At 40.6% G+C, this 24,716-nt stretch overlaps 1 protein-coding gene across 1 annotated transcript in view; it reads right to left on the bottom strand.

Moving 5' to 3' along the window:
- rp1 (RP1 axonemal microtubule associated) overlaps positions 1–24,716 on the bottom strand; it is a gene marked incomplete at its 3' end in the record, with an annotated part of 207,287 nt that overhangs the window by 30,115 nt on the left and 152,456 nt on the right. Inside the window, exon 30 of the mRNA XM_033020391.1 lies at positions 22,558–22,721. Coding sequence (XP_032876282.1) covers positions 22,558–22,721 — 164 coding nt within the window. The remainder of the gene's footprint in view (positions 1–22,557; positions 22,722–24,716) is intronic.

The raw sequence follows: 24,716 nt of genomic DNA, 5'->3' as shown, positions 1-24,716 counted from the left end.
TCCCTGGAATTTTTTTGCCGTGGTGGAACTCCAAAGTAATCCAACTGCTTCAGGGGTCAATTGTCAGGCATGTGAATGGCACAGTCTATGTACTGTAGCCAACAAAGTGTAATTACTGCCTTGATGCAGGAGAGTAGGACAACAATAATTTACTTATACAACCAGAAATTGCATTGGTAGTGCTTCATCTGTGTTTTGAGATGCCAGATGTAAGTACTCTGTGCATCAGAAGCATGCAGGAGGGTGGGGTCGCTGTTGCTTGGTAGACTGTGAGCTTGGTGTTGAGTTAGAAGTCTTGACCTTCAAATATTTTTTCCTCAGTTGGCTAAAGACTCTGTTCCCTTTCCGGCAAAAGTGAATTTCCTTTTTGATGTCTGCCTGCACTGAGATACAAGATCCTTCTGAGCTATCAAAAGTGATAAATGTTTTCCCTATTCTCTTATCGACTGACATAGTCTTCCAGATTCAACATTATTCTCTAACATCAGACAATGAAAACTACAAGCATCCAGATTATTTTGCTTTTGATGTTTCAGATAATTATTCTGCTTTTCTATGCCTATTTCAGTGAACCTTTTATTTGTTTATATTTACCTCATTGCTGCCCTCTTTCACCTTGTTTCAATTTCAGTTTAGTTTATTGTCATGTGTACCGTGGTACAATGAAAAGCTTTTTACTTGCGTGCTAACCTGTCAGCAGAAATCTGTCAGTGTGCTAATCAGTCAGCTTGCTAACCAGTACCAGCATCTCCACTCAATCTCATCTGTCTTCCACCCTACCAGAACGTTTAACTTTTGTCCTCTTCCTCGCCCTTCTTTTTTGGCATCTTAAAATCTATTTATTTTGTACCTTTGTGTTTAATGGTCATAGACCTGAAAAATCAACAGTTTCTCTCTCCAGTGTTCTGTGTAATGAATCACATTTGATAAGGGAACTCAAGGTAAAGGATCCAATAGGAGGTAGCGACCACAACATGATATGTTTTAATCTGCAATTTGAGAGGGAGAAGGGGAAATTGGATGTGTCGGTATTACAACTGAGCAAAGGGGACTACAGAGGCAACTGGCCAAATTTGACTGGTAAAGGACCCTAGCAGGGGTGACGGTGGAACAGCAATGGCAGGAATTTCAGGGAATAATCCAGAAGATGTAGGATCTTTTCATTCCAAAGAGGAAGAAAGATTCTCGGGGGAGAAAGAGGCGACCGTGGCTGACAAGGGAGGTCAAGAACAGTTAAAACTAAAAGAGAAGGCATGTAACATTACAAAGATTAGTGGGAAGCCAGAGAATTGGGAAGCTTTTAAAGAACAACAAAAGGTAACCAAAAAGGCAATACGAGGAGAAAAGATGAAATACGAACGTCAGCTAGCTAATAATATTAAAGAGGATAGCAAGAATTTCTTCCATTATATAAAGAGTGAGAGAGAGGCAAGAGTTGACGTTGGACCGCTGGAAAATAATGCAAGGGAAGTGATAATGGGGAATGAAGAAATGGCAGAGGAGTTGAATAACTTTTTTGCATCAGTCTTCACAGTGGAAGACACCAGCAATGTGCCTCAAATTCAAGAGAGTCAGGGGGTGGAAGTCAGTGGAGCGGCTATTACAAGGGAGAAGGTGCTTGGGAAGCTGAAAGTGGATAAGTCACCTGGACTAGTTGAACTGCACCCTAGGGTTCTGAAAGAGGTGGCTGTAGAAATTGTGGAGGCATTGATAGTGATATTTCAGGAATCACTATCCATTGGATCAGGAATCATTGGTTCCAAATGATTGTAAAATTGCCAATATTACCCCGCTGCACAAGAAGGGAGCAAAACAGAATATAGGAAACTATAGACCGGTTAGTCTGATTTCGGTGGTTGCTAAGATTTTAGTGTCCATTATAAAGGATGAGGTTATGGAGTGCTTAGAAGTTCATAATAAAATAGGCCAAAGACAGCATGTGAAGGGAAGGTCTTACCTGACAAATTTGCTTGGATTATTTGAAGAAGTAAATAGCAGGACAAACAAAGAGGAGTCAGTAGATTTGTATACCTAGATTTTCAGAAAGGCTTTGATAAGGTGCCACATGGGAAGCTGTTAAGGAATATGAGAGCCCATGGTATCAAAGTGCAGGTATTAGCATGGATAGCAGGTTGCTGGATGGCAGAAGGCAGAATGGCAATAAAGGGGGCTTTTTTCTGGTTGGCTGCCAGTGACTAGCGGAGTTCTGCAGGGGCTGCTACTCTTCAAAATGTATATTAATGATTTGGATGTGGAAATTGATGGCTTTGTGGCCAAGTTTGCGGATGATACGAAAATAGATGGAGGGGCAGGTTGTGTAGAGAAAGCAGGGACTCTGAGTATTTTCAGCATTTTTTTTTTTTTTTTTTAATATCTGATTTCCAGCATTTGCAAAATTTTGTTTTGATTCAGAAATGTTTTCAACATTTTGTTCAAATGAGATTTGAAGCTCAATATCCTTCAACTTGCTTTTATCTTTCATGTATTAGTGAAATGCTTGCTTGTTTGGGTTACAAATGTTAAATGTGTTTATTTTCCAACGTTTTACTTACATGGGTCTTATTTGTCACCTGTGGTTTATTTAATGCATCTTTTGTCTTCTCGTGTTCTTGGTACATGTAATGCCTAGAACATAATTTCCATTAATCTATCCTTTTCCCTTTTGTTAATTGTAGAGCTGTTATTTATCACTGCCAATTCTCTCTCTTCTTTCTTTTACTAGCCGAATGTTATTGCAACCATCCCATATATCATTTCTGCAAGTACTCGACACTCGGCTTGTTTATGGTGAATCTTTCTCAACAGTATAGTTTGTTCCAATTCTATTTCTACAGTTAATATCCCATGAAATAAAATTATTTCTTCCAAAAGCATTTTCTAAACTAATAACCCCAGCAAAAATTTCCATGTGAATAGAATAATAGATTCTTCAGAAATATGCAGGGTGCGGATGTCACTGGGAAGGTAAGCATTTAATGCCCAGTCAAAATTTCTCTTGAGAATGTGATGCCTTTGGATTGCTATGGTCCTTTTGTGCTATGAAGTAAGGAGTTCCAGGATTCGAACATCATGAGAATCAGGGAACAGATGTACATTTCGAAGTTGCATTTCTACTACCTGTTATACTCATCCTTCTCATTCACCGAGTCAAGCGTTTGGGAGTGCTGCCACCAAAGATTTGGCAAAAATCTTTTGATGCGTTATGGTTTTTGCAGGACTATAGGGAAAACCAGGTGAATAAGACAGATAAGATTGCTCAACAGGGAGCTTGTCTAGAACTTGTCTACCTTAGCAATTGTATGATTCTATGTAAATGTACACTCAAAATACCTCTTGAGTAGCAAGTCAAGATTTGAGTTTGTGGATATTTTGCCAGAGGCTGTTTCATTCTGGGTGGTATTGCCAGGCTGGTGGAGAGAATTCCATTACATTACTGGCTTGCAGGCAATGGAATAAATATGAGTCACCACCTGTTTAATGTGCAGCAGTCATTGGGAATGACTTACACTCATTCTCCCACAATTTTTAAATCTTTGTTCAAGTTAATAATTAAAATAATATGTTTCATGGTATTCATTAATGGCTGCATACAGTAACTATTCCATTAGTTCCATTATTCCATGAGTAACATCAGAGTAACATTCAATGAACTGAAAGAATTATAGCCAGTGTCTGTAGTGCTATAAAATGTTGGGAAATTTTGGGAAGTCTAACATGGGCCTACACAGTGAATGGTAGGGCTCTGGGCAGTGTTGAAGGGCAGAGGGATCTAGGAGTGCAATTTCCTGAAGGTGGAGTTACAGGTGGGTCCAGTAGTCAAAAAGGCTTTTGACACATTGGCCTTCTTCAGACAGAGTATTGAGTATAGAAGTTGGGAGGTCATGTTGCAGTTGTATAAGATAATTAGAATATTGTGTTCAGTTCAGGGCACCGTGTTATAGGAAAGATGTTGTCCAGCTGGAAAGGGTACAGAGAAGATTTAAGATCATGTTGCCAGGACTAGAGGGTCTGAGCTATAGGGAGAAGTTGAGTAGGCTGGGCCACTATTCTTTGGAGCGCAGGAGGATGAGGGATGATCTTATAGACTTCCGGTGGTGCCATGCTGGACTAGCAGTCGCAACTTTTAGCTCCGCTGCTGTAAAATCGCGATTTTTCGCGTTAAAATCGGGTCTGGAGGTCGGGACCAATTAAAAAAACTCACCGGAGCCCCGGGACGTCGCGCTGATGACGTCATCAGTAAGCGCTGTGATTTAAACGGATTTTAAATGAAAAAACCGTCTTCAGCTCAGAGCCCTCAGAGAACAATCTCAAAACTGTTGAAAGCACAGAAAACTGAAGAACAGACCTCTGAAGTGGATTCTGGAATGGCTACAAGGGCCAAGACTGAGATGGCTACTAAGGAGAAAAATGAAATGGAGGAGATAAAGGACTCGGTAAGAGAACTGAGAAAGGATATTGAGGCTGGAAACTCAAAAATGATGGAAAATATTAATGTTAAATTGATGGAAAATATGTCGAACATCAATGCTGGTAATCAAAAAGTTATTGACTGTATTGGCATTATACAAAAACGAATTGAGGATGTGCATGAAGAGCTAATGGGGAGAATTAATAAAGGGGAAGAAGAGTCTACGAAGAAGTTTGAGGCTGTGCATGTAATTGTTTCTTCACAAGTAACTGCAATGAAAGACATGGAAACAGTTGTTGAACAAATGGCTGAAGATATGCAGGGAATGAAGCTAGAACTAGACAGCCTCAAGAGTCAACTGGCAAAAGTCTCAGATAAATGTCTTGATCTCGAAGCTCGCTCACGACGCCAAAATTTACGAATACTGGGAGTAACAGAAGGGGCAGAGGGGAACAACGCCCGTGAGTTCACTGCCAACTTAATCAAACATGTACTCAATTTACCTGTGGAACCGGAAATTGAAGTGGCACATCGAATACCTAGATTTAAGCCAAGATCACAAGCAGATCCAGCCCACCCACGACAGATCATAGTCAAACTTCGGGACATTTCAGCACTTGAAGAGCTGATGAAAAAAATCAAATACGGAGTGAAGATGACGTTTGGAAACGACTCTATCAAACTCCTCCGGGATTATCCCTATGAGATCGTGCAAAAGAGAAGAAAGTTCTCACAGACAAGACAGATTCTCCATGGAGTTAAAGATGTCAGATGTGGCGTTTTTTATCCGGCCAGGATGCGCATTACTTTCAAGGGAAAAGAGAAACCTTTCACTAATTCGGACGCATCTTATAAATATGCCCAAGAGATTGTGGCAGAAACAGAAGATTAATCAAGGCAGCCGGACGATATGGACAATTTCTTTCCTTTTATTACTTCACAGAGAACACCTGAAGATAAGGGAAGAAACACCATTCTCTAAAAGTTTAAAATGGAAGAGCATTTCCACATGCGCTGGTCTAGACACCTTATCTCCTTTGGACGCTTTGGAATTCAACTCAAGGACATTCTTTGTTCAAAATGAAGGAAAGACTGATAAGCAACGCAGAGACGAATAGCAGAGCCGAATGTGGAAAACATCACAAGGACAAATGGCGGTTTAAGATCTTAAAATAGCTTTACAAAATATAGAGAATTAACAATAATTAACAATACTAATATAGAAATATAAATGGAAACTAACCTGAACTATATAATGGGCAAAATGTAATAATGTGCTAAAAAGAGTTTAAGTGTTATGTAGTTCGTGTGGGGAAGGGAGGAGACTCAGGCACCTGGCATAATTCCAGGAGCCTGTTTCTGGTTAACCCTTACAGCTAACAGCTTACTATTATCAAAGGTATAACTAATTATAAATAATTAGCAGATGAAAGTGTTAGATAAATAAATTTCACAGTAGCTGAACACAGATCTGATAAGTCTGAATGAAATATATATATATATATATATATATATATAGTGTAATTGGGTGAAATATAATTGATTTTGAAATGGTACCGCCCTCCTAGGTTTAGAGTAATAAAAGGAGCGGAGCTAATTGTACAACATCAACTTCGGAAGTCGAATAGATGTCGAACCCCACAGACGCGTGGGACACGCACTACAGTGTCGAATACTTCAGACACTGTAATTTTACTTGTTCAATTTTTTTTTTTATCACAATATGTCACTACTATGTGGTTTTTTTTCAAGGAAAATTGCAAAAGGGATCTACCAAGGAAGTTAGCAATATAAACGCCCCCCAAATATCCAGAGTCCTGAGGTATGGTTGCACCGTAATAAATAAGGGTATTAAAATCAGAGAAAATGCAAGATGATAAACAAAAGAAAATGGGAGGAATCACACTGTGTAGCTGGAATATAAGGGGTATTAATGAACCAATTAAAAGGGGCAAAATACTAGCTCAGTTGAAATCATATAACACGGACATTGCTTTTCTACAAGAAACGCACCCTAAACATCAAGATCAGATGAGATTGAGGGCGAATTGGATAGGCCAAACATTTCACTCCTCATATACTTCGAAATCCAGAGGCACCGCAATTATTATTCGCAAAGGAATACCATTCAAATCAAAGAACATTATATCAGATAAGGAAGGGAGATATCTTATAGTTACAGGAGAGATCCATGCTACGCCAATCACTTTGGTAAACATATATGCGCCCAATTTTGATAATCCTCAATTTTTTAATAAAATCCTGAATACAATCGCAGAATTTAACTACCAAAATGTTATAATTGGAGGAGACTTCAACTGTGTTTTAGATCCGTACTTAGATAAATCGATGCAAAAACAAAGAGGTAATATGAAATCTAAAACTAGTGAACTCTTAAATACATATATAAAAAATACAAATATAGCAGACGTCTGGAGGATCGCGAATCCGACTGGAAGGGAATACTCGTTTTATTCAATGGTACACAAAACATACTCACGTATAGACTACTTCCTAGTGGATACAAAACTAATCCCTTATACTATGAACCCTAAATATCACACCAATACGATTTCAGATCACTCCCCGCTAACTTTCGTTTTAAAATTAGAAGGAATCTCTACGAACAAATCGTTCTGGAGGTTTAACTCACAAATTCTGAAAGACCCACAAGGGAGTATATATCTAAAAAAACAGATGGACCTATTTTTTGAGACAAACGATACACCAGATATATCGCCCACTTTATTATGGGAATCCTTCAAAGCATTTATTAGAGGAGTCATTATCTCGTATCAAGCTTTTCAAAACAAAAAGAATAAGAATGAACAAAGACAATTAGAAGAACAAATCAGACAACTAGATATAGATAATGCTAAAGATCCAACTATGGATAAACATAATAAAATTTTAATACTGAAATTTAAGCTAAATAAATTATTATCAGAGAAGGTTATAAGATTATTCCAAATTACAAAACAAGAACATTTCGAATTTGGGGATAAACCCCATAAACTTTTGGCACGCCAACTGAAAAAACGGGAAAAAGATCATGCAATTTTAAAGATTAAATCAGATAGAGGGGAATTATTAACACTACCTAATGATATCAATAAAAGATTTGCTCAATTTTACAAGAATTTATACACATCGAAAACGCTAATAGACAATAATAAAGTTTCAGAATTTTTGGACAATTGTAACCTTCCAAAACTAGAACTGAAGGAACAAGAGGAACTGGGAGCACAAATTACATCTAAGGAAATAGAAGACACAATAAACACACTTAAGAATGGAAAAACACCAGGACCAGACGGATTCAGTAATGAATTTTATAAATGTTTTTACGACATAGTTACACCACGTCTAACAGAAAATGTATACATACGCTTTTAAAGAACAAATCTTACCTGAAACACTAGCAGAATCAACGATCACATTAATACTTAAAAAAGATAAAGATATAGAAGAACCAGGCTCATATAGAGCTATTGCTTTGTTAAATACGGATCAAAAAATATTAGCGAAAACACTAGCTAGAAGACTAAGTCAATATGTTAGTAAATTAATAAATGAGGATCAAACGGGATTTATACCTAAGAGACATTCATTTAATAACCTGAGACGTCTGCTTAACATAATGCACTCTCACAAACCTCAAGAACAAGAGTTATCTATCATTTCATTGGACGCAGAAAAAGCGTTTGATCTAGTAGAATGGGATTATATGATTAAAGTATTGCAAAAATTTCAAATGGGAGAGAACTTCATCGCATGGATAAAATTATTATATAACAAACCCACGGCTAGAATATTAACTAATAATATACTATCTACGAAATTCCAATTAACAAGGGGCAATAGACAAGGATGTTCATTATCACCGCTGTTATTTGCTTTGGTAATTGATTTGGGGTTTTGTGATATACAGTAATACATCGTCTGCGTATAAGGATATTTTGTTATTTGAATATTTTGTATTATAACCGTAAATATCCGGGTGTGTTCTAATTTTTTCAGCTAAAGGTTCAATTACCAGCTTTGTGCCAACTGCAAATTTGCATCTTCGGCCTTCTTGGTCATGGGCCACACAAGCTTCTCCACCACAACAAGGTGACAATCCACAATTAATTTTCTAGTGTTACTTTTAATCCCATCATCTAAATCATTAATATATATTGTAAATAATTGCGGCCCCAGCACTGAGCTTTGCGGCACTCCACTCGCCACTGCCTACCATTCTGACATGGACCCGTTTATTCCTACTCTTTGTTTCCTGTCTGCCAACCAATTCTCTATCCATGTCAATACCCTACCCCCAATACCGTGTGCTCTAATTTTGCCCACTAATCTCCTCTTTGGGACCTTATCAAAGGCTTTCTGAAAGTCCAGATACACTACATTCACTGGCTCTCCTTCATCCATTTTACTTGTCAATTCCTAAAAATGTTCCAGAAGATTAATGAAGCAGGATTTCCCCTTCATAAATCCACACTGACTTGGACCAATCCTTTTCTTGCTAGCCAAATGCGCCATTATTACTTCTTTAATAATTGACTCCAGCATCTTCCCCACCACCGATGTCAGGCTAGGTGAGCAGATAGGTGAGCATTGATTTGTAACACAGTTGATAGTCATAGAATCATTTAGTGTGGAAATCTTTGGCCCAACTTGCCCACACCGATCAACATGTCCCATCTACACTAGTCCCACTTGCCTGCATTTGGCCCATATCCTCCTAAACCTGTTCTAACCATGTACCTGTCTAATTGCTTCTTAAACGTTGCGATAGTCACATGTTCCAACATTTTGCTGATGGATGCCAATAAACTGCATGCAGAAAAGTTATACCTTAGCAAGTTTTGTCGGGTGGATGCCAGTATCATGCTGTACTGGAGCAGCTTGGTTACTGGCACAACTTGTTCTGAAGCATTTGTCTCCAGTACTACTGTGACTCATGAATGCACAATTTTAAATTGCTTTCTGAAAATGGAAAAAAGACATGACCTCAGTTTTTCATTCCAGGGATGCTACTTGACCAGCTGAGGGTTTCCAGCGTTTTATGCTTTTTAAAAATTGTTTAACCTGTACAGAATTTATTGCATTTAGCATGGTGGCCGTTTCACAAAATATAATGGAAGGAGTCCTCAGCATGAGTCCTCAGTCCTCATACCTTTGTTTCTGCAAAGATTGTGCACCTGTTGTCTTTGATAGGTAATTAGACGAGGACCAAGCCAAACTGGGGATGGATTGCAAATTTATTTCCCTTAAGGCCATTTGTAAACAAGCAGTTTTTTTTATAACAACCTGGTAGTTTCATGGGCAGCATTACACATCTTAATTTTTATTCCATGTTATTTAATTAATTGATTTTAAATTACCCTGCTGCCACAATGATATTTTAACACATATGTCCAGATTACAAGCGATGATCTCAAGGTTTCTGATACCCTTATTTCAGGAAGAGAACAAAGGGTAGAATAGAAATAATTGGTTGACCACATCTGCCGAGAGTGCTGCAGAGCAATCGTACATCTAGGACATGCTTCGGAACACCGGGCTTCAGAAAAAATCTTTTCATTTTAACTTTTTCACTGGTTTTGATATAAGGTCAAGTTCGAGAGCATGGCAACAGCCAATTTGCTAATAACTAACAAGGTCATAGAGTCCATCCACTTTCATTCATCAGGCCACTTCCAGGTTGGAAATGTTCAAGTTTGTAACAAAATTCCCCGATTGCATAGAGGTGATTTTTGTTGGGCATAATCCAGAGAGCTGACTACATTTTATTCACTCGGGCTAGACTGTCGTGGGTGGACTGAGCATGCATCTTTGCGAGATTGCCGCAGTCTAGTGTACCATTGACTGTAGACACTTTACATATAACCATGTTGACTCAGAGATTATAATCCAACAAAATGATGCCTACTATATCTGTCATCAGCTGTGCAGTGAGTTGGTGAGAATAATAATAATAATAAATTTTATTTATGGGCGCCTTTCAAGAGTCTCAAGGACACCTTACAAAAATTGAGCATGTAGAGGAAAAACATGTAAGGGGAATGAAATAAATAGTAGAGACATGACTAGTACACAAAGTAAAGACAGAATTCAATACAAAACACAGTATGAGGCAATTAATGCACAGATGAAAAGGGACGGGGACGTGGGGCTAAGGATAGGCAGAGGTGAAGAGATGGGTCTTGAGGCGGGACTGGAAGATGGTGAGGGACACAGAATTGCGGATCAGTTGGGGGAGGGAGTTCCAGAGCCTGGGAGCTGCCCTGGAGAAGGCTCTGTCCCCAAAACTGCGGAGGTTGGACTTGTGGATGGAGAGGAGACCGGCTGATGTGGATCTGAGGGACCGTGAGGGTTGGTAGGGGGAGAGGAGGTCAGTGAGATATGGGGGGGCCAGATGGTGGAGGGCTTTGTAGGTGAGGACCAGGATTTTGTAGGTGATCCGGTGGGAGATGGGAAGCCAGTGAAGTTTTTTGAGGACTGGAGTGATGTGATGCCAGGATTTGGTGTGGGTGATGAGTCGGGCGGCTGCGTTCTGGACCAGTTGGAGTCGGTTGATGTAGGTGGAGCTGATGCAAAGGAGAAGTGAGTTGCAGTAGTCCAGTCGGGAGGAGATGAAGGCATTGATGAGTCTTTCAGCAGCAGGCGGTGTGAGAGAGGGTCTGAGTTTGGCGATGTTGCGGAGATGAAAGAAGGAGGAAGAGGACAGGAGGAAGCCGAAGATAAAGAGAAAGAGAGGAGAGAATCTCTGTGAATAACTCATTCAACTGTGATATAATTAAAATGCAAAAGCAATTCCCCACTTCCAATAGAACATAGTTTCCTTTTGTTAATGACGCAAGTATGACAGCTAACCAACAATACCAATATAAAAATTCAGTACATAAACATTTAAAATATGATTTTTAAAAACAGAAAGTTACGTGCTTTAGAAACCTAGGCTGGCTATAAGGTGCGCATTTTAACATAAGTAGATGTTGTTCATTTACCATCTTGTTCAGATGTGAGTTTGTTCTGCACATCTATAGCATTAGCTGCATGCTGCATTGATAATAATTAGTAAGTAATGTACATTTGGCTGGCTGCCTACACATTAAGCAAAGGAGTGTATCATATCTATTCCACAATAGGTTATTGAATCAGAATAACACAGCACAGAAATAAACTCCTCACTCCAACTCAATCAACCTGACCAAGATGCCACATCCAAATCAATCCCATTTGCCCATATTTAACTAATCTCCCTCAAACCTTTGTGCCTGTCCAAATGTCTTTAAAATGTTGTTATTGTGCCTGCCTCAACAACTTCCACTGGTGATTGTTCCTTTTATTTACTACCCTGTGTGTGAAAAAGCTCCTAATCAATCTTTCCCCTCTCAACTTAAATCTATGCCCCTAGTTATTCATTCTTCTACTTGGAAAAAGACTTTGTGCATTCCTATCGATTCCATTCATGATTTTATATACCTCTATAAGAACATCCCTCAGCTTCCAGTGTTCCAAGGAATAAAGTCCTAGCCTGCCCAATCTATCCCTATAGTTCAGACGCTCGAGTCCTGGTAAGGTCGGCACCCTTTCCAGGTTAATGGCATCTATCCAACAATAAGGTAAACAGACTGATGACAATATTCCAAATGTGGTCTCACTAACTTAGTTTAGTTTAGAGATACAACGTGGAAACGGGCTCTTCGGCTCACCTAGTCCGCTCCTACCATGATCACCCGTACGCTAGTTCTATCCTACACATTAGGGATAATTTACAGAAGCCAATTAACCTAAAAACCTCAACATCTTTGGAATGTGGGAGAAAACCGGAGCACCCGGAGAAAACCCACACAGTCACAGGGAGAATGTGCAAACTCTGTACAGACAGCACCCGTAGTCAGGATTGAACTCGGGTCACTGGCATTGTAAGGCAGCAACTCTACCGCTGTGCCATTGTACCTGCCCGTATAATTGTGTAATCCATTACATAATATCATCCAAATTGCTGATGTAAATGACAAACAGCAAGACCCAGCACCGATTCCTAAGGCATACCACTAGTCACACACCTCCAATGCAAAAAAACAGCTCTAAACCATCACCCTCGACCTCCTACCATGAAGCCAATTCTGTATCCAGTTAGACAGCTCTCTTTGGATTCCATGCAATCTAACCATTCCAATACTTTGCTGTAGTCCATTAAGACATATGGCTACGGGCCTGCCTTTACAACCCTTCGGTTACTTTTTCAATAAACTCATTCAGATTTGTGAGACACAATCTCCAGTGCACAAAACCATGCTGACTGAGCATAATCAACCTTTGTCTTTCCAAATGCTTGTATATCTTATCCCTCAGAATCTTTCTTGTCAGGTGTTAGGCTTATTGGTCTATAGTCTCAAAGATTTTCATGTCATTCCGTTTTAAGTAGAGACCACTCTCTAGTCTTCCGGCACCACATCGGTATCTAACAATGATTCATACACATTAGTTTGGACTCCTGCAATTTCTTCTCTAGCTTCCCACGGTCCTTGTATATATCTGATCTTGGCCTGGGAATTTATCTACCTTTACATTTTAGGACATTCAACTGTCCTGAAGACATTACCATTAACTTTGCCAAGTGCCCTTGTATAAATTAAGAAAATCATCCCCAAATGAATGTGGTGGTCTGGTGTCATTAAAATATGATAAACACTGATATATGAGAACACCAATTGTTTATGCAACTCAGATTAGCAACAATATGATTTGCTGCTAATATTAGTTTAATCAAACAAATATATACAATTATTTTTTTAAATGTTGTTAGAATCCAAGTATGTATACAATGAACGTCAAGATATATCGTCAGTTGTCAATCTTTCATAAAATAGCAATCGAACTAAATGGTGCTGAAAGTTATTTTGGCATTTTGCCAACCTGTCTCAATGTCAGATCCCATTTTGTGATAGTATGTCAGTGATAATGAAACGTTCTCCAGCTCTAGTTATCCTCCCTGTTTGCCATTTTAAATATTGTCAGCTACAAACTATATTTATCTTATAATTACATTACAATGCTACTTCAGTTTTTAGTTGATTTTGTAATTATCACAGAAAGATTAAGGAGAAAGGAACATTTAATATCTGTTCTGAATATGTGAATACACTTAGTGGTGCTACATCAATTTGTTGCAAGTCTACCATCTAGTGTCCTGAACCAGAATAGTATACAATAAAAATAAATGATCTGATTCCTGTTCTCACTCATACTTGTCCATTTTAAAAATTGAATAAACTAATTTAATCCTTAGATAACTGTTATTTCAACAGACTAATTTGCCTTGCAGTAAATATACCACAAAATATGTTATGTGAAAACCTATGAGAAAGGGGAAGAGAAGATTTAAAATATTTTTGGAAATTACACGCTATGGGGTTCCAGGATGTGATTAATAAATTGATGCGTTGCAATCCCACCACCAATCTACTCATAATTTGGAAGGCGGATAGGAAAGCATATGTAAAGCCCATTACAGTGATTTAGAACCTACATGATTTTCTGCTTGTTAAATTTATAGTTTTCAAATTGTTGACTGCAGGATACTGTGTATTTTTTTTGGAGTCAGTGCAAATAACTGTGGAACAATCCCTTTTGGAAACAATATCTCTCATAAGAAGTTCAATCATGAATGAGCCTGCAATTGATTAAATGGGATTTTATTACTCCGGGTAAAGTGGAGTAGAACAACATTGCAATGGTTCTGGCCTTGCAGCATTACCTAGTCCAGCAAATCTTTGGATCAAGTTACCAATGGAACATTAAAATATGATTCCAGCAAATGGGATAGAGTTCATTCTTTCCACAGATGCAATAGACAATAGGTGCAGGAGTAGGCCATTCTGCCATTCGAGCCAGCACCGCCATTCAATGTGATCATGGCTGATCATCCACAATCGGTACCCCGTTCCTGCCTTCTCCCCATATCGTAAGTAGTTGGTGATTGGATAGACATGGGAAAGAATTATGGAATGGAAGAGTGAGGCAGAAAAGAAGCAAGTGGAATCGCAAGATAGAAGTTGGATGGATAATGCTTATAAAAAAGGAATTGAGTTAAGGAATACAGATGGAACTATGAAAGGATGGAAATTACTTCAGGTGGAATGCCAGTGGACAGAGGAACAGGAGAAAAGGGCTAAGGCAAAGAAAGAAAGTGCTGATATGAAAAGATCGGAGAACAAGCAATTAGTAGTTAAGAACAAACCTGGTACCAGTAAGTTCTCCGGAGACCCTATGTTTGGCATGACGACCCTGTATATTGGTGAAGATGAGGAAGAATTCACAGGGAGCAGACCTCCTTCCTATGCCCTATCCATACATACAAATATTCCGGTATTATCAATGCCCACATGGTCCACTGCACCCCCCCTTACCCTGGTCTCCGATAGAGGGGGCTGAAGGGGAAACAGGAGGTGAAGATGGGGGAGAATATCAGCCTTCCATAGCTGAGGGTGTAAAAACTTACCCGCGTGTGATATCAGGATCAAAAGGAACAAACCACTCTAAACAGTAGTTAATCCACGAGCTGAAAATGATCAGGAGCAAACAATGGAAATTTATTCGGTATGGAAATCCCAAGAAATGTGCATAATTCGTGTCAGTGATAATTGATTGTAAGCCACATTCCAAAGAAACAAGCCACGATTATCTGGATAGATTCACTACTACTTATCAAGCTCACGCTGGCGATGTTAATTTTAATACAAGATGGCTGTCACAGTAGTTTAATGCGATACTTATGAGTTGTCTGCCAGTAAAATTACAATCCCTGATAAAGACCAATCTTAACTGGGCAGATAACGATATCACCCAGATGAGACGGGCAGTTATGACCTTTTGGGCAGGTGGTACAGGAAGCTCGCACTCGGGATCCTCAGCGTCCCTTATAAAAACGGAATATTATCTGGGAGAGTCAGCGAATTAATCACGCAACATTATGGCTTTGCGCCCAGGTAATAGAGGAAGGGGACGAGGCAGAGAATATGAAATGATACCCCAGTGGAGAAATGAATACCAGGGAAACAGAGAAAAGGATAATCCAAAACGATTCACAGGGGGACGAGGAAGTGGAGGAGCCTGTTTTCAATGCGAGGGAATTGGGCATTGGATGAGGGACTGTCCCTCCAGAGAAGGAGAAGGAAGGGGAAGACATGAGGAATACAAACATACCCTGCACACTACCAACAATCCCTTTTACCAATGACCCACCAGCACCCGTGCAAAGCGCCTCTTTCCCCTGATTGCCAACCCCGATGAAGAACCACAGTAATGATGCTTGGGGCTGCCAGAGTTCTATTTTTGTTTGATACCGGGGCAACTTCCTCAACCCTAGATCAGGACCTTGTGGAGTATCTGGCAGTTCCCTTGTCCGATAATGTAACTTGCCCCTCCGGGTTGGACGGGAAAACGAGATGCTACCTCCTTACTCAACCTCTCACTGTTACTTACAGCCAGGAACAATACACCCTCACCTTCTCTGTTACCCCGCACCCTGGATGCAATCTAGCAGGAAGAAACTTGTTAATGGGATTGAAAGCAGCAATTACCTGCTCTGACAGTGGGATACACCTACAGATGAGGCGAATGTTGTATTCCCATTTCCCCACTTCTCAGTGGTGGGCAATTGATCTCCCACCATCCCCCACGTTAGGAGACATCCCAAATCCACATGTTACCCTCTTCTACGATCCCACTGGATGCAATGCTGAGATGAGTGATTTATTTGGGCCGCTGCAAGGTAAAGCTACAACAGTACGACTGATAGGAAATGTATCAGGAGAGCCAGGAACGGCGATAATAGCACAGGTAGAGGAGGGACTGTGGAAACAGACGCCTCCCTAGTGGCCCCCACACATCACTACCTCAGTAAAACCAGGACCTTTAGCAAAGGAATTGGGATACCTTGTATATCTATTGCGGAACCAGGCTAGAAATAATGTGTTGGGTACTCAGCTTTTCACCCAAGGTACTTTGGAATACTGGGAAGAATGCCAGACTATCGAAGGAACAATCCGAAGACATCAACCACAACCCAACAGAGAGGACAAGGAGCAGATATGGTCGGCGTCACTGCACATGGTAGGACTGACTAATTGTACTCCAGTAAGGGTTACACTTAAGTCGGATGTCCACCTCCCTGAATGCACCAATACCATTTAAAACCAGAGGTTGTTGCTGGGATACGACAGCTGGTTCAGTCCTTACTGCACCAGGGCATACTCATCCGCTGTCACTCACCTTGCAACACTCCCATCTTCCCAGTGCCAAAACCAGGACACACCGAATGGCGACTTGTTCAGGATTTACCCGCCATTAATGAAATTGTTATGCCAATGCATGCTATAGTACCCAACCCAGCCACCATATTAAGCCAGGTTCCAGCATCAGCAGCCGTATTCACGGTGATTACCCTACAACACTCCTTCTTCGCAGTATCATTGCACCCTGACTGCCAATACCTTTTTGCCTTTACGTATGAAGGACAGCAGTACACATGGAAACGGTTACCCCAGGGCTTTGTACGTTCACCTACAATCTTCTCCCAGGTCTTGGCAGACCAGTCAAAGACACTTGCCCTACCAAAGGGTTCAGCCATTGTCCAGTATGTGGATGACCTGCTATTGGCCAGTAGTGATGAGGCTAGCAATGCCGAAGACAAGACCACTCTATTAAGAGCCTTACACAAATGGGGATATGTGATACCTAAGCAAAAAGTCACTGAGGGGCAGAAAAAAGTAAAGTTTCTCGAGGTGATGATTAGTGCCACAGAAAGAGCCCTCACCCCTGCCAGAGTGGACCCCATTGTCCATCATCCAAAACCAGAGACCTCTAAACAAATGAGAGAATTCCTGGGGTAAGTAAATTTCTGCCGACAATGGATCCCAGATGTGGCTCTTTACACCAAGCATCTATCACCATTATCCTCCGCTAAAGCTGCACAGCAGTTCACACTTACTGAGGAGCAGACAAAAGCCTTCGCAGCTTTCAAACAAGCACTGGCTTCAGCACCCGCTGTGGGATGCCCACTGTATGACCGATCCTTCCAGCTATATGTCACCATAATCCAAGATTGTGCATCTGCGGGTTTTAACACACCACAGCAATGTTAAGCAACCAGCGGCTTATTTCTCTGTCAGGTTAGATGCTGTAACTCGCGGATATCCACCGTGCACCCAGATCTTGCCTGGCAAACATGCTGCTGTCTCTGCGGCCACCAACATTACAAAGCATCAACCAGTAACTGTGTTTACAACTTACTGTGACTCTCTTAAATAATCCCTACTTGACTTTTCAACACTGCTCTTCAATTAATCCATCAGCATTTTTATCACAGCCACCAGAGCTCTGCAAAGATCCTCCGCATGATTGCGAACAAGCCAACGACATTCTGTCCAATATCAGAGAGGGGCTTTCTGATGTGCCATTAGAAGACGTCCAGTCTACATGGTTTGTGGATGGCTCTTCATGGTTGTACCTGAAACAAGTAAACGAGCCTCAGGCTATTCCATTGCAGTTGTACAGGGTTGTGGTGAGACCACACCTGGAGTATTGCGTACAGTTTTGGTCTCCTAATCTGAGAAAATACATTCTTGCCATAGAGGGAGTACAGAGAAGGTTCACCAGACTGATTACTGGGATGTCAGGACTTTCATATGAAGGAAGACTGGATAGACTCGGCTTGTACTCGCTAGAATTTAGAAGATTGAGGAGGGATCTTATAGAAACTTACAAAATTCTTAAGGGGTTGGACATGCTAAATGCAGGAAGATTGTTCCCGATGTTGGGGAAGTCCAGCACAAGGGGTCACAGTTTAAGGATAAGGGGGAAATCTTTTAGGACCGAGATGAGAAAAACATTTTTCACACAGAGAGTGGTGAATCTCTGGAATTCTCTGCCACAGAAGGTAGTTGAGGCCAGTTCATTGGCTATATTTAAGAGGGAGTTAGATGTGGCCCTTGTGGCTAAAGGGATCAGGGGGTATGGAGAGAAGGCAGGTACAGGATACTGAGTTGGATGATCAGCCATGATCATATTGAATAGCGGTACAGGCTCGAAGGGCCGAATGGCCTACTCCTGCATCTAATTTCTATGTTTCTATGTTTCCATTGTAAATGAATCACAGATGGTCCTAGAAGAAGGACGATTCCAAAACCCTCTGTCAGCACAGCAGGCAGAATTATTTGCACTGACTAGAGCATGTATATTAGCTAAGGACCAATGCACTAATATCTATACGGACTCTAGGTATGCTTTCGGAGTAGCCCACGATTTTGGAGCACTTTGGCAACACAGAGGATTTCTCACAGCCGCAGGCACCCGATTAAGAATGCCCTTTTTGTAAGCAACCTTTTACAGGCACTTATGCTTCTGAAGCAATTGGCTATTATAAAATGCAATGCCCATACGGGAGGAGACGATCCTGTCTCCAAGGGAAATGCCCACACGGATCAGGTTGCCAAGGATGCAACCTGTAGATCATATAACTTGGTGCCCCCAGGGAGTACAGTGCTAGTAAATAGAACGGTCTTGCCAGACATGAGGGAGGTTAAAGAATTACAGAGGGATGCCTCTGAACATGAAAAACAAAAATGGAAACAAGAGGGATGCCCCATGGATTCCACTACGGGACATTGGCTAACCCCACTTGGACAAGTTTGTGTACCTGATACATTCTTACCCACACTCCTAACCTATATACACTCCCTTGAACATTCTTGAAAGGAGGGAATGATTAGGATGACGAAAGAGACATGGCAGGAGGCCGAATATTGGACGTGAGCTGGTATTTCCATAGAGATCTGGTGACTAATCACAGTTTGTTCAGCAGGGGTTTGTGGCAATCCAACAATATTCCCTGGTTCACATGTAATTCTATACCATGCCTTTGTTATGGTGAATCTTGGCACTGAAACATTCTTGCTGATTTCCGATGAACGTATTCACCAGTTTCAAATTTTCCAGATAATTTTTCCTTTTGGCCCCAGTAAGAAGCCTGCTCGGTTATTAAGCACTGACTGCCACAATATTACCATTTTTGCTTGGCTGTCACAGCACTAAAAAGGTGTAAAACAATAAGGAGATGAGCTGTCCCACCATTTCTTTCACCAGTTTTAACTGTTGTGACTGGTTGCAACGTCTGACTCATGGAGAGCATAAACTGCAAGTTGTTGCTGCCTACAAATGATCAGCTTCTCAGGTATTAAGCATCATTGGGACGACATGTGGTGAAATGGTCTCAAGAAGTCTCAGTTCTGCAGTTGCTGACATTTAAATGTTAAACCAGTTAAAATTCCAATATGTGGTTCACCTCTCATTAGCATTTGTTGCATTTATTTAAAGCTATAATGCAGTCTGATAGTCCAATTTCCGGTAGCCCTTGCTGTCTCCTCCCCTTCTCAGCTCTCCCTCAGCCTCGGGCTCCCCCTCTTTATTTCTACTTTCTTCTTCCCGCCTCCCCCCCCCACCTTACATCAGTCTGAAGAAGGATTTTGGCCCAAAACATTGCCTATTTCCTTCGTTCGATAGATGCTGCTGCACCCACTGAGTTTCTCCAGCATTTTTGTCTACCTTCCATTTTCCAGCATCTGCAGTTCCTTCTTAAACATCGATAGTGAACTGGTGGGCTGAGGCTTGGCAGCTCCAAGAGGAACTTCTGACATTCATCTATTCAAAGTGAATTCAACCCCAGAATTATGTAAAAGTCCAGCATTTACTGAAATATTTGTCGGGGGTTGGAAGGTGGGGTGAAGGGAAGGGGCTTATGAATCCATTACTGTTAATTGTTGCTGAGCTTCCCATGAAATCCATGTTCCAGCCCTGGAAACATGCTTGTAAATTTCCTCTCCAAAAAGATGGTGTGCACTTGTACTGGGTAATATAAGTGGAACTTATAACTTATGTAGAGAAAGAAATTGGATTATCACATAAATTGTCCTCTTACCATATGCTAATATGTTAATTGCCCAACTCGCTACAGCTTACAATGTATGGCATTCTTCCTCTCTTGCTCTTTTGCATCTATTCTTATGTGAATTTCTTACTTGTTAGATTTCTAGATATTTTCTGTTCTCAGGAATATTATTTTATAGAGCACAGAAATGGTAAGATGGCACACAGCAGGGCACATTTTTCTTCTAAAGTAATGAGCTGTAAATACCTATTTTCTTGGAACATACATACAAGTTGCAATCCTCTAAATGTTAGGTTACATTATCAGCTATAAGTTGTGTTAGGTTACATTATCAGCTATAAGTTGTGACAAGTTGTTATCAACTTTCAAAATATAGTAATACTTCTGTCGAATCAGTCCAAATAACTGTTTTTTTTATGATGTATTAATAATTCAATCAACCTGTATTATAATATCTGTCAAGTCTTCTACTGTTTTTGCAGTTTCCCCGCTTGAAAGGGATTTGATTTATCCCTTTCAAGCGGGGAAACTGCAAAAACAGTAGAAGACTTGACAGTGAAAAACCGGCTGCCAATCGGGTCTGTAGAAAAATCAGTCCTGCTTGCCTTTTCTGGCTCTCGCGGCAGCTTTTCGGACAGTCTTTTTGATTTACTGGTGGATTCACTGCTCGCAAGTTTCTTGTCTCTCCTTCACTGGCTTCTGGTGCTCTGTGCCCTTTTGACCCCCAGGCAGAACTCGGCAGGCTGGGGTTCCGCCCACTTTAATCACTTCTCGTGATTTCAATTGTAGCATTTCTCTGCTCGCAAGTTTCTTGCATTTCAGTTTGACTTGACAATATCAAATCCAATATTTAACATCCACATACAATGGCATTCAAGGATGTACTATTTATACAAATGTACACACTACTACAATGCTCCAATACGTTTTGTGAATTGCATGCATACCAACATCAAAATACTTTTGGCACATTGATATTCATGACTATAAATACAAAGCCTCCACACCACAAAAAAGTGCATATATCCAAGCTCACTCAGTCAAAGCAAAACAAATGTTGCAGCAGACACAAAAGAATTTAAGTATAGAGCAGGTTGGTAGCTTTATTGAAAAGTCACCAATGTACGCTACAGGTAATACAGAAATTCAAACAGCGTCCAACTGAAATGAAATGTGAGCTAAGCCTTGTACCTGATATAAAACACGAGAGGTTAGAGAAACGTAATGGATAACATTGGGTAGCTGGAAGTGTAACATACAGCGGACCAGTTGTATTTCATCGTCACAATAGTACTAAGAGTTTTAAGACAGAATGTGACAAGCATGGTGTCTGTTTTTGATATAAACCTGGTTTCAAAAGTATTCTAGATCATGCTTCTAATTATGCCAGTCGGAATCCCACTGGCAAACATCACTTGGGCTTCCTGGGCAAATTGCTAAAATAGGCATTAGGCTACTCATTAAAAAGAACATTAAAGCCCCTAAAATGTGTTATTGATCAGAACAAGAGAAGTGTTGCGGTGTTTAGTTATTTTGACATGATCTTCAGAGATATTGGCAGGGTACCAAAAGTGATATTTTATCATTTCATGAATCGCCTATAGAGGACTAAAAGCATCCACGTTCTGAGACAGCATTTCAAATTGGACATGCATTTCCAACATACACTCAAATCTGATAAACACCAGACTTAGTTTTATGACTTTAAGACTTTTGCTTTAACTGTTGACCATTTATATAAAAGCAGCTCCATTATTGATCACACAACCATGGTTTCAATCTGCATCATTGAATAAATGTCTACACAATATTCAAATTAGAAGAAGAAGAAGAAGAAGAAGGAGGAGGAGGAGGAGGAGGAGGAGGAGGAGGAGGAGGAGGAGGAGGAGGAGGAGGAGGAGGAGGAGGAGGAGGAGGAGGAGGAGGAGGAGGAGAAGGGAAATCTGACATATGTATTTAAAATCTTAACAAACACTCATTTCTTAGACTTTATGAATTTCTGCGTCAAGCACTGTGTAGTTTTTTTTATCATTGTTGAAATTTTATTTGCAGTATTTTCTTACTTTCTCTGTTTACCGGCATATCTTAACATTATTGTTTTCATTTTATATTTTTGATTCTGCTTCAGATTATAATGAATTAATTTTTATATTTTGGTAACTACATACAATATGCATTCTGATTGATTTAATACCTGAAATACATCCGTATTTTGTGGTTTGAATAGCTGATGCGTTCCAGTGCCTAAGACAATTGGGCCTGACGTTCCTTTGTCCCCATAGATATGTATGATGACAGTAGCTTCGGTCCCAGCGCTTTTGAAATTTCCAGTAGTGACTAACAGCTCCCACTTATCTCCTGCATTTTAAAAGAGACAAAATTACGTGCATAGTTTCATTATTTGTAGTTAAGGTAGCAAGTGTTTCTCCAAAGAGATTTTCAATGTGTAGAATTCACCAAATATATGTAATTGCAATACCATGTTTATTCAATCAAATATAGGAGCCATGACCATAGATAAATGTTATCTAACTTTCTACCTTCCAAACATAATATGTCCCAGTTCCTGAAATTTATAAGCATCAATTCTCCTACCTGTCTTTAAGCATTGACTATTTACTGTTAATGATCCATTGATCTCAGTTCAGTTTTTTTACCTTCAAAAACGACAATGTCCATTTGTTTCTTTCCAGTCCCTCCTTACTACTAAAACCCTCCAGTCCCAGCTTTTCATTTTTGTCTGCAACCTATTCAGCTTAATCACATCTTTTCTCCAGTATGGTGACCAGAATTGCACATAATATTTTGGTTGTGATCTCACTAACATCTTGTAAATCTTAATAGAATGCCCTTACTCTTGTATTCAATGTACCATCTGAAGAAAGCAAGCATGCCATGCACTTACACCAGCACCTTGTCTATGTCACCACCTCCATGGCATAGATTGTGCCAATAAGAAATGTCAGTAATGAAAATTATGGATCAAACTAATAAACTAGTTTCTGCAATAGAAATTCTTGAAACCAAACCGAAAGTCTACACTTGATCCAAAATTGTTGGAAACATGGAAACATTGTAGGAAGATTGTGGTTTGGTTAAAAACCCACTGAGAAATATCCACATTTTAAATGATGATTCCACTCCCTCCTCAATACCAACTTCTTTAGATTATGTTAAAACTCAGCTCTTAAACTTATCGCAAATCATTTTCAAGCTTGAATCGTTCCTTCTCATTTTCTTTCTGTATTTTTTCTAAAAATGGAGGCAATTTTGTACCAATGGGCCAATGTATTGTTGCATATCCTTCCAAAAAATTATGATTCCAGTTGGGACATTGCACATGAATAGCTTCACGCTGGAACAGCACATATAGATCTTTCTCACAAAAAGATGAAATGAGATCCAAAAAGTTGTTAACCCTCTGCCAAATGTTTCAAAGAGTATGCCTACGAGCCACCCCAGTAAACCAACTGCCCGTTCTCGCTGGCATCGCCCTGGCCAACAACAGAAGAGAAGCAGCCACGCTGGCCCTCTCTCGAAAGGCACAGACCAGTGAATCCCACGTCCTCCATCAGATCGTCACAGAAACACCACAACATGTGCGCCTCAAGTCACGGCGCCCCTTCGCCACGCAAGCCCAAGAGCTGCTCTGCACAACACCGGCTGATGCTTCCAAGGCCGCCTGGGTCAAGAAGAGATGGAGAGACCAGTGGAAGTCAGCGGAGCCATCTAGGCTGCACCATTACATCGATGACCCCATGGACATCCCTGGCCAGGACCTGCCCTGAAAGCAGTGGACAACCCTCAACGGCTTAAGGACAGGGGTCGGACGCTATGGAGGCTATGGGGCCTCGTGGACAGTGCCTCCTGTGAGTGTGGAGACCCAACACAGATATTGGAGCACATTGTCACCAGTTGCCCCAAACACCGACCACCGAATGGTGAACGAGGTCTGATTGACCTGGACGATGACACATTCGCCTGGCTCGCCTCAACGGAACTGCAGGTCTAAAAGACATATGACAGAAGAAGAAGTTGCATCTGATCTGATCTGGAGGGCGACCAATATCTTTGTGGGCATGTTTGCATTAGCTACTAAGAGGGGGTTCAAACTAGATTAGCTGGGGAAGGGTTCCATTATAGTAATGAAGCAAGTGGAGGCTAGAAATCGTCATAGATATCAATCACAGCAAGTTCAGTTGACAGAATAGCAGGAGGGTGCAGAGAATGGGGAAGATGAAACGCCCCACCACCCAGATGATCACCTTCGTGAAGGCCGGAGTGCAGCTGCCAAGAACCACAGCAGCCAGGAATCCGTCAGGAATCCTGGCGACTGCGCAGGACTGGCAGCTT

Source organism: Amblyraja radiata, chromosome 4 (assembly GCF_010909765.2).
Source record: "Amblyraja radiata isolate CabotCenter1 chromosome 4, sAmbRad1.1.pri, whole genome shotgun sequence".
NCBI classification, from domain to species: Eukaryota; Metazoa; Chordata; class Chondrichthyes; order Rajiformes; family Rajidae; genus Amblyraja; species Amblyraja radiata.
The sequence above is the reverse complement of the archived record's forward strand: the minus strand, read 5'-3'. Positions and strand labels throughout refer to the sequence as shown.